This window comes from Bidens hawaiensis, unplaced genomic scaffold, assembly GCF_021521415.1.
Source record: "Bidens hawaiensis isolate Kalapana, Puna unplaced genomic scaffold, B.hawaiensis_p1.1 tig00000326_1, whole genome shotgun sequence".
NCBI lineage: Eukaryota > Viridiplantae > Streptophyta > Magnoliopsida > Asterales > Asteraceae > Bidens > Bidens hawaiensis.
The window spans coordinates 7,773,918-7,785,079 of NW_027491025.1; the positions used below are offsets into that span (position 1 = coordinate 7,773,918).

Genomic DNA, 11,162 nt, shown 5'->3' on the forward strand with positions numbered 1-11,162 from the left:
TTTGAGTGATATTAGCAATAAAAGATTTGAAGGCCTGGCGATGTTGTCAGTTCGAATCCAAATCTCACTCGGGTTTTTGTCTCATCGTGTGTTACGTCAAAGAATTCTGCTCTTGTGGTGGCACAACGACTATTAAGTGACAGCCGACTGTATGTTTTTCTAGGATAACGCTCAAACAAAACTCTGAAGCTAACATGAGTCCTGTTAAAATAACATAGTCTTACCAAAAATAAGCAACAGTGATCTCAAATTAGAGTTTGTGGAAAAATAAAGTCTGTCCTTATAAAAAAAAATCAAAGAAAAGATAAAAGTTTGTGGAAATGATGAGTAGCAGCTGGTCCTTAATTCCCTACCACGTGTCGTGTACGCGTAACGCTAGTTTCTCTTCGCTCACAAGTCACAACTGCCAACGAAGCTTCCCAATTTGTCGTCTTATTCTTTTAACTTTATTCTTATTTTCATTTCTATTTTTTTTTATTTGCAGTGAGTATTACTGTATAAGTATGCTCCACCACAACTCCTATCAAATCCACACCTCTCACTTATGCCATTTACTAATATTTTATGTTTTAGTAAAGTTAAAACTTAAAAGTTAATACACTAACTTTAACCTTATTTGAAAGAACAGAAGTTCACATGCTCTTAAGTTTAATAAAATACAAATATAGCACATGGAATGGCCACGTTCGATAACAAAAAAAATATTTAAGTAACAACTAATAATGTAAGAAATGGAATATATGTGTATACTTCGTGATTGTCAGATACAATAGAATATAAACAAAGTTACAAAGTAAGGTTTATTATAAAATCGTGTTATATATAGTATATTTGTTTATAATTTCAATAAAAATCTATGTATTTTATTCTAATAATATAAGTATAAAACATTTATGAAATTTTCGTTATTTTGTACTTAAAATGAGTTATGCATCGAACCTGCCTCTATACCACAGCTCATAAGTAAGTGTGTATTCAACTATTCTATTATTAGCTATTGATGAGATTTGTATAGGAATAATTAGGGAAGGCTTGGAGGGTATGCGAGACGCACCATCGGCTGGGGCACATAAGGTTTGAGAGCACAAACTTTTTTATATATATTACATATATGTGTTTTTAGTGTTAAAAACAAGGTTATTTGCAATGTTTATGAGATAAGTACATGTTTAGAATGATTTATGCTTATAATAAACCGGTCGATAAAATTTTTATCCATGTAAGCTAGCGAATAAAAAATTTTTGTTAAGGCATACGAGCCTTTTTTTATTTTTGCTCGGCCAAGGTATTTAAATTCTCGAAACGACCTTGGGTATAATCTATCTTTCGTTTATGTTAAGTATTATTATTATTATTATTGAGTAAACTGTCGTTTTCGTTCACGTAACTTGCTCAAATTTGTCATTTCGTTTTAAAAGTTTAAAATTTGCTATTTTTATTTCTAAGGTTCATTTTCATTGCAATTTTCATCCTTTTTGTAAACATATTTTGGACTATAATAACAATTTTTAACAAATTACAGGGATAAAAAAAGCAATGAAAACGAAACCTTATGAACGAAAATTGCAACGTAAATGAATCCTTAGGGACGAATATATCAATTTTTAAACGTTGTTTCAAACTTTAGATTGAAATAACAAATTTAAACAAACCAAATAAATGAAAACTAGTAAACTACAAATTTCTCACACTCTCTCTTTTTCTTTTTCTTTCTGAAAAAGGCTCTAAATTTACCTTGAAAAACATAAATAACCAATTTATTAACTTTTACAAACATAAATAACCAATTTATTAACTTTTACCCTCATAAAAATGTTAATACTTATTTTGAAATTTAAAGTTTAAATAAGAAGACAAAAGAGGTGCATAACTGTAGGACTTAATGTGTCCTTGACGTGTGCGATATGTGTGTATGTTCTTATTTTTGTCGGCATTAATACTGCCGACGAAACCGGTTTTGTCATATAAAAGAGACATGGATATTTTGAGCCTTGCCAATCCATGCAAATTGCAAAACACTATTATTATTATTATTATTATTATTATTATTATTATTATTACACCCCACCTCACCTTTACGTATACTTTATTTAACCTAGCTAGCTACTTCCTTCATCCCAACGGTAACACTTATTATTAAATCTCCTTCTTCAACCACCACATAACTAATATTTGTGAACACTGAAGCATGGATTTGAGTTCGTTCATTACGTCATTGGTCACTTCTTTTATCATTTTCGTCATCCTTATGATATTATTCGCCTGGTTATGCACTAAGCCAGGAAACGCCGTCGTTTATTACCCCAACCGGATCCTCAAAGGCTTGGACCCGTCCGACGGTAGCCGCTCCTCGACCCGTAACCCCTTTGCTTGGATCCGAGAAGCTTATTCTTCCTCCGAACAAGATGTTGTCGCCTTGTCCGGTGTTGATTCGGCTGTTTACTTTGTCTTCTTGAGCACTGGTAAATATTTTAATCTAATTTATAATATAAATTAGATTCAAAAGTTTTGAATTTTTTAATAAATTTTCATTAATTAATAATGCTACTTTCCTTTTATAGAATGAATATTGTTGAATTTAGATTTTTAGTCTAATTAATATAAATTAGATTCAAAAGGTTTGAATTAACTTTAATTTTTTTATTAATTAATTAATAATGCTACTTTCCTTTTAAAGAATGAATATTATTGAATTTAAATGTGCACAAACCGGTTTTCGGTTCAGTTAAAAATCAAAACTGGTTTATGATTGGTTTCGGTTCGGGTTAAAACCGGTTTCTTGGTCGATCGGTTTCTGTTCAGTTTTTGCCTGGTTTTAGCCGGTTTCGGTCATTATCCCTAACACTAGACAAAACACTTAATTTATGTAAAGCCTCAAAATTTAGAGGCTAAATTACCACCGAAATTGTTGTTAATTAATGTCAAATTAAGTGTAACTGCATTTAGAAGCTAATAATTAACCTGTTATTAACTTTACTACTATCTTTGTGTGTTTTACAGTGTTTGGGATATTATTATTATCCGGCATGTTATTGCTACCAGTACTCGTACCACTTCATATGACGGAAAAGAACCCGAATATTAAAGATTCTACCGGGAAAAACGCGTTCGATGACCTCGACAAGCTTTCAATGGCGCATCTGAAAGTAAGCTCATAACTATTTTACTAAGCTTGTAAGCGAGCCGAGCTGGGACCAAGCTCGGCTTATGAGTGGTTTTTAGTAATTTTTCAAGCTCGAGCTCAGCTCGTTACTATGTTAACTAACTTTACATTTATGGTTATATTTTGTATATATTTTGTTTATAATTTTATATATAATATGATGTATATCATATATTTTTTTGAATTGTAATTTGGTATATAATAGTAACTATTATAAATATATATATATATATATATATATATATATTTTAATATGTTAATTAGAAATTAGTATATGAGAACTCGAACTCGAGCTGGCCCGTTTTGATCTCTATGTCTACAGCTTGGGCTCGGGTTGTTTATTATATTTAATTAATTTATTTAAATTTATAATTATTTGTTTATATTCATTATATGTAATTTTTATACATAACAAAATGTATATTAATTATCTTTATTATAATTGTATATATAATGATAATTGTTATAAAATTATATGTTTATATTAATTAAAAATTATATAAATAACAGGCCCGTTAAGGCTCATGAGCTGGCTGGAGCTCGATAACTGAAGCCCAGTCTCGTTTATTAAACAAGCTTATTTTTTACTCTTGATTCAAGCTTTTAGCGGCTTGGCTCCACATTTTGCCATCTTTTTCACTTTTTTTAAGTAACCATGAGAACCCGTTATCTTCATTTCAGGAAAAAAGCCCGCGGTTATGGGCTTCTGTGATCGCGTGCTATTGGGTTTCCATAGTCTCATATGTCTTGTTATGGAGAGCATACAAACACGTATCCGATCTTAGAGCCGAAGCGTTGAGTTCACTAGAAGCCAAACCCGAACAATTTGCGGTTGTGGTTCGTGACATCCCTCTTTCATCCGAAGCTAGTTCCCGAAAAGAACAAGTCGACACGTATTTTAAAACCATTTACCCCGACACATTTTACAAATCGTTGGTAGTAACCGACAACACGGAAGTCAACAAAATCTATGAAGAATTGGAAGACTATAAAAAGAAGCTAAGACGGGCCGAAACCATATACGCTGACTCGAAAAAAGTCAACCCAGAAGGAGTCCCCCCGACTCACAAAACCGGGTTTCTCGGTCTTGTTGGTAAAAAAGTAGATTCAATAGAATATTATAAAGGCAAAATCGAGGAGTTGACTCCAAAACTCGAGTCTGCGCAAAAGTCAACTTTTAGAGGTAAACAACAAGGTTCAGCTGTGGTGGTTTTTACAAACAGAGTAACCGCAGCATCTGCGGGTCAAAGCGCACACGCACGGATGATTGACACATGGACAGTCACGGATGCACCCGAACCGAGACAAATATTATGGAACAATCTTCCTAAAACTTATTACGAACGCGAGACACGACAATATGTGGTGTACTTTATCGTGTTCTTAACAATATGCTTTTACATGATCCCTATAGGGATAATCTCGGCTTTCACGACTTTACCGAATTTAAAAAAGCTGCTTCCGTTTACGAAACCGGTTCTCAATGTGGACATAATTCGAACGGTTTTAGGGGCTTATCTTCCTCAGCTTGCTTTGATTGTGTTTTTAGCTTTGCTGCCTGCATTTCTTCTGTTTTTATCGAAGGCTGAGGGGATTGCATCCCAGAGTCATGCTGAACGGGCTGCTTCCGGGAAATATTTTTATTTCTCGGTTTTTAACGTGTTTATCGGTGTCACGATTGGTGGGACACTTTTTGATTCTTTGAAGGATATTGAGAAGCACCCGAATTCGATTCTTGACAAGCTGGCGACAAGTCTTCCTGGAAATGCTACTTTCTTCATCACTTTTGTGGCTCTTAAGTAAGCTTCCAATGTTATATTCGCAGATTACTTTCATATATACCCTTACAAACTTTTGTGATATATGACTTTTGTTGACTTGTTATGGTGTTTTGGATTAGGTTTTTTGTGGGTTATGGGCTCGAGTTATCGAGGATAGTCCCGTTGATTATATTTCATTTGAAAAGGAAGTATTTGTGTAAGACCGAAGAGGATTTGAAGGATGCTTGGTTACCTGGTGATCTTGGATATGCAACCAAGATTCCTAATGATATGCTTGTTGTCACAATAACTCTTTGTTATTCTGTGATTGCGCCGTTAATTATTCCGTTTGGAGCGATATATTTTGGGCTAGGGTGGCTTGTGTTTCGGAATCAGGTAAATATTTCATCAGTTGAAAACAATCAGGTTTTGGGGAACGGGGAGTGTTCAGGTTGACATGATTTATTAAACGAGTTGTGTCCAGGCCCAATTTTATTATTTTGTGCCAACCTTTTTTTGGCCCAAAACTTTTAAGCCCAATTGGTAAAACAGAAAAAATCAAAATCAAACCGAAACGAACCCAAATTGAAAACCGAAAAAGACAAAACAATAGGATTAACAATTTGACACCATATTTAAAACAGCCTCAAACGGTGCTTACAAAAAGCGGGATTATGTCGATTAACAAGATTAATTCTTTCTTTTCAGGTCCTTAAAGTTGTGGTGCCAAAATACGAGAGCTACGGGAAGATGTGGCCCCACATCCATATCCGAATGTTGGCCTCGTTATTATTGTTCCAAGCTACTATGCTCGGTTATTTTGGAACAAAGAAGTTCATCTATGCCCCGGCCATAATCCCGCTTCCAGTAATGACACTCGTCTTTGGATTCGTTTGTAGTAGGAAATTTTACCGGTTCTTTCAATCAACTGCACTCGAAGTTGTGGCCAGCCATGATATGAAGGACAGGCCGGACATGGAAACTGTTTACAAGTCCTTTATCCCGCCAAGCCTCAGAGGCGAAAAAAGTCCTGCTGAAGAGTTTGAAGAGGGTGTTTAAGAGAGACCAAGTTGAAAGTTAGTTGTTGTAAGTTGATGATTGTGTAAAATGATTTGTTTGTTGATGTTTTGTTTTTAGGTGACTGTATAGGAGGGTGAGTTTGATGTTTTGTAAGAAGATGTTGGTGTCAAAACTCTTTGTATGGGAGATTGTGGGTGGGTTCTTATTGCAAATACACAAAACTCAAATTTGTAGCAAACAGTTTGGGAAAGTTATTAACCTTTGAAATAAATAGAGAAGTTGTAATATTTTTTAATTGCTTAAGACCCTTATAAAGTTCACAAAATAGTAATTAAATTAAATTAAATTCTGGTTTCACTTAAATTACTTGGCTCTTTTTAGTGAATTTTAAAGGGTCTTTAGCAATATTAAAAAAATTTGGATTGCTTTTCAAGAAATATTACAAAACAATCTTAAATAATCTGGGTGATAATATTAAATGGTTTTAATAATTACCTGATTTTTTTTATGAAAATAAATACAAATAATATAAAATCACTTTAAATAATGATCTTGATTGGCATTTTAATAATACAAAATGGCAAAATAGATCCTTTATATTTTCATGGTTTTTCAAGAGTCATCCTTTAGAAAACTTAATAATAAAAAACATCCTTTAAGTTTCAAATTCCTATCACATTACGTCCTTTATTACTAACGGAATTAATTTTTCTTGTTAAATCTGGTCATGTGCTTTGCACATGAGGGTAATTTAGTCATTTGTATCTATTTATTAAAAAACATTTTAATCCCTTCACTTACCATCTTCAATCCCTCCTTATCTCTTTAACATTCATCATCTTCTCTCTCTCTCTCTCTCTCTCCCTCACACACACAGAGCCACCACCACTACCACCATTACCAACGAACCACCACCACCACTTGTCGTCTACCGAAAATGCTGAAAAAACTCCGGTCCCGGCGACGCCCCCATTATACCACCTACATCTGCATCTTGATCGCCGCCGTCCTCCTCCTCCTCCTCTCCGTCTCCATCCTCAACCGCCGCCTGACCTCCCACCACCACTCCGACCAACTCACCTTCGATCCCCTCCTAGAAGAAGCCGACCCCGACGACTGCAACTCCTCTCCGACGACCAGATCAGAAGGTGTGATCCGTCGAGGGTTCGATAATCGATCCATTAATCAGTGGGAGGATTATTCTGGTTTCGATTCCAATTCCGGAACTAGGTTTCATAATAATATTAATTTAGGGTTTGGTTCAGATGATGTTGTTTTGGATTATAATGTTAGGGCTAAACTGGGTTTCAATATAATACTAATAATATTAATTTAGGGTTTTGTTGACGGTTGGGAATTGATGTAAAAGAGGATTATTAATGACTGGAGGATGAATCATCTAAAGTGATATAAATGGAGCTGTGATGGCATTTAGAAAGCACAGGTAACATAACTAGCATCTGTGTCTACTGTGATGGCGGCGGAAAATGATGGTGGTGGCGGTGGCTGGTTGTGGTGGTTTGTTGGTGATGGTGGTAGCTCTAAATGTGTAGAGAGAGAGAGAGAGAGAGAGAGAGAGAGGAGGGGGGGGGGTGAAGATGATGAATGTTAAAGAGATAGGGAATGAAGATGGTAGGTGAAGGGATTAAAATGGTTTTTTAATAAATAGATAAAAATGACCAAATTACCCTTATGTGCAAAACACATGACCAGATTTAACAAGAAAAATTAACTCTGTTAGTAACAAAAGGACGTAACGTGATAGGAATTTGAAACTTAAAGTATGTTCTTTGTTATTAAATTTTCTAAAGGATGACTATTGAAAAACCATGAAAATATAAAGGACCTGTTTTGCCATTTTATCTTTTGATAATAAATTCCATAAATATAAACATAATAAACTTGTTGAGATGGTCCCATTGAGCTTAAATTTCATCAGCAAATATGATAACTGGTCCACAAGAGCCTCTACAAGGGCCACAATAACCTATCCTCTAGTGTTTTCAAGAAACTTATGGTGTATTAAGTTTTTTCCGACTTTGTGATTATTAAAGTGTTTAGGTTTAATATCATTTTCAAAAATAAATCTTTATCATGTCATATATTAAAAAAAAATTAGTTGTCAACATATCAAAATATATTATTCATTAAAGAAACTAAAATTATACACACAATATATGGATTTACAAGCAAATATTGCATCCTACAAATCTATATGTTCTTGAATGGGTGAAGGTATGTCTTCAAGTTCCCTTTTAGGTCTAACCCATCTCCCAACTTCATTGGTAACTAACCCTTTGTTGCTCAATTGATACCAACATGGTGGAATCCTAAGCTCATTTACAAGCATATCACAATATTTATTCACTAGGGCCACATCCCGTTTAGCATCCGATCTAAACGATGAGTCGCTACTGACGTATCCATCCACAAGATGTAAATACGTCTCAGGATGATGAATCCCAACAAAATTTGACCCACGTTTAAGGAAAGGTGAAGCTCTGACATCAAGCTTCAACTCTGCCCCAACATGGTGGTAAACCCACTCAAGGGTACCCGTCAGATCATCAAATTTTTGTAACGTCTCGTTGAAAACGATCCCTGGCATTCGAGGGACGAGATCTTGCTTTATGGTGATTCGTAGGGCTTTCACCCCTTTATGGTGCAGCTCGTCTCGAAATGCAATGTTTCCAACCCTGGGAGCACCGAAAGATATTACACTTATCGGGAGGGTTGGAAACATAATGGAAGCCTCGTAAGCAGTCAGCAGGGCTAACGCCCCACCCAGACTATGCCCAGTAATCGTCAAACTAACTTCCTCCCCTCTTTCTCTATAAACCTTCAACAACCGTCCGAGTTCCTCCATCACCTGATCCGACGCACTCGTCTTATTATACCTAGTGGTCACACGCTTCGACTTATAAATACTAAGAAACCCTCGCTCCACCTTCGCCTCGCCATGCCCTAACGGCTCCAGATCCCGTTGTATATCCTCGTACCACTCGGAAGGCAAGACGGTCCCACGCCACGCCACGACCACATCCCTCCTCCCAATCCGCTTCGTCTCCACGTCATCACTCACCGCCACGTACCCCATCCAATTGGAATCCTTACTCCACGTGTTCTCCGCCACGTAGGATTTCTCAAGCCACCTAGGGATCTCATATTGCGACATGGCGTATACATATTTGCTCACATTATACCCGTGCTTAACTAACCCTAACTTGTCAAACAAGTTGTTCTTATTATACAAACAGCTTCCGCAATACTCGGAATACGAATCGAAATCGAATGCGTCGTACGTGGCTTGAGCGAACTCACCGTACTTAATAATCTCTCTACGTAGCAATGGAGTAAGAGGATCAAGCAGATTCTCCCAGTCAGAGCTGCCGTGGATGTCACGCCACATGCTGGATATATCTTCCTTCGGTGACGTCATCGGCATGTCCAGCTTGGCATCCGCCTGAGCAATGATATTCCGGTCAAACCGCTGGAAGATATTTTTTAACGACGGTTTTTCGATGTATTGATTCAATAGATTTGAGATTGATTTCGCCAGGCGGATTGACTTGTTTGTTAGCTTGTTATCGCCGTCGTTGATTGTGGCTGGGTTGAGAGACGCCGTTACACGGCGGTGGTTGAGCGGAGTTACGGTGGCCGCCATGTGAATCGGCATCGTGATCTGGATACAGAAAAGTGTGATTATTTTGTTGTATTTATATTACAACAAGGTAGTGCTTTTTCCAGAGATAAAGTATTATACTCCAAGGTGTGTATAGTTTATAAAGGTGTGTGTACAAGTTAATGTGAAGGTATTTTTTTGGATTTAGAGATTATTATTGAGTTTAGCTGTAATGTTGACGGGTCAAAATGGGGACGCGTTGTATGGAAGCATCCGGGTTGGATGTAAAATGTGGGTCGGTGGACGGATACTCGGATACGAAGTCATGCTCGTTGTCAAATGACGGCTGCTACTGTTTCTCATTTTCAACATGTTTTTTTCTTTTTGTGATTTTGACTTTTTTTTTTTAATTAAGAGAATAGCCATTAAATTACCAGATATGATAATAGTCCTTCATTTTCAAAATAGTCCTTCATCTTTGCAGTTATAAGATCTTTTAATATACTTTAGTTAATGGGAAATCGAGCACAAGACATACAAGACACGTGGCAGTCATTTACGCTAAGTAAAGCAAATATGATAAGTATTTGTAGTTGCGAGCTACAAAATGAAGGAATTTTTGACACGTGATGCCATATCAACAAGAGAGTGATTTTCATTTTAGGATGTAATGGTTTGTAGCTTAATATTGTTTCTTCACATCATAATGTCATATATTGTATATATCACACATATATGATTATAGTATTATTATTTTCCATTCCAAACCCGGCGACATATCTTTTTCGCCCCCCCTCTTCCAAATCGCCCATTTATTGCCCATGAGGCGCTGTTGTAGACTTGTAGCCCAACATCACTCAAAAAATAAGGGTTTGTCGCCTCATTACACACACTCTAATACTTTTGCGCATACTGTCACACCCCGACCAAAGGCGGCAGAACATGCCGAGGTGTAACGATTGCCCATAAGCACATGACACTATTAAAGCGACGATATTTAATAAACTCATTTCATTTCACAACATCGAAAATGTCACATAACAATATTCATAACAAGTCTCAACAAAATATAACAAAATGTGGCAAATCAAATATTATTCATTTTTGCTAATATCCTAATGGTATTCGTGACGTTTTTCTTCAAGCATCCAAAATCAACCAAGATGTAAACCTGTAACATTTCATAAAATAAAGTTTGTCAACATAAAGGTTGGTGAGCAATTCATAAGTTTGAGCAACAATAGTATATAGTAAGAAAAGCCACAAAACTAGTATATGAAACATTAAATAAGAGCTATAAACTTGGATAAAATAGTTATCGCTAACAAGTTAGCGACACCCAGCTATAAGGGGATGCCAAATAGTTTAGGATTTTATAGTTATCATTAATTGCATTACGTTAACGACACCTTGCCATGAGGGGTTGCCAAATGGTCTAGGATTTTATTAACCTGACAGTACGTTCAATATCCGAAGATCGTTCACGTACCGACAAGCTATCATTCTCATTCAAGACATATATAGATATCATATAATCATACATGGCATACACTTACCAATTTAGGGTAAGTGTATTAAGTATCACATCGAGTATGCA

The 11,162-nt window shown here is 36.0% G+C and overlaps 1 protein-coding gene and 1 pseudogene across 1 annotated transcript; one reads left to right on the forward strand and one right to left on the reverse strand.

Moving 5' to 3' along the window:
• The first annotated feature begins 2,152 nt into the window (after nucleotides 1–2,152).
• Nucleotides 2,153–6,181, forward strand: LOC143622496 (hyperosmolality-gated Ca2+ permeable channel 3.1-like). The gene is made up of 5 exons (XM_077093627.1): nucleotides 2,153–2,462; nucleotides 3,001–3,146; nucleotides 3,845–4,962; nucleotides 5,064–5,319; nucleotides 5,632–6,181. Exons 1-5 carry the CDS (start codon nucleotides 2,189–2,191, stop codon nucleotides 5,980–5,982), a joined length of 2,145 nt encoding a protein of 714 aa, XP_076949742.1. The 5' UTR covers nucleotides 2,153–2,188; the 3' UTR covers nucleotides 5,983–6,181.
• Nucleotides 6,182–8,071: 1,890 nt separating this feature from the next.
• LOC143621772 (phospholipase A1-Igamma1, chloroplastic pseudogene) lies at nucleotides 8,072–9,615 on the reverse strand (annotated as a pseudogene).
• Between the last annotated feature and the right edge of the window lie 1,547 nt (nucleotides 9,616–11,162).

Coding starts and splice junctions, on each gene's coding strand:
- LOC143622496 (XM_077093627.1), top strand. CDS start 2,189: ATGGATTTGAGTTCGTTCATTACGTCATTGGTCACTTCTTTTATCATT. Junction 3,147..3,844: donor TTTCAATGGCGCATCTGAAA/GTAAGCTCATAA, acceptor TCTTCATTTCAG/GAAAAAAGCCCGCGGTTATG. Junction 5,320..5,631: donor GGCTTGTGTTTCGGAATCAG/GTAAATATTTCA, acceptor CTTTCTTTTCAG/GTCCTTAAAGTTGTGGTGCC.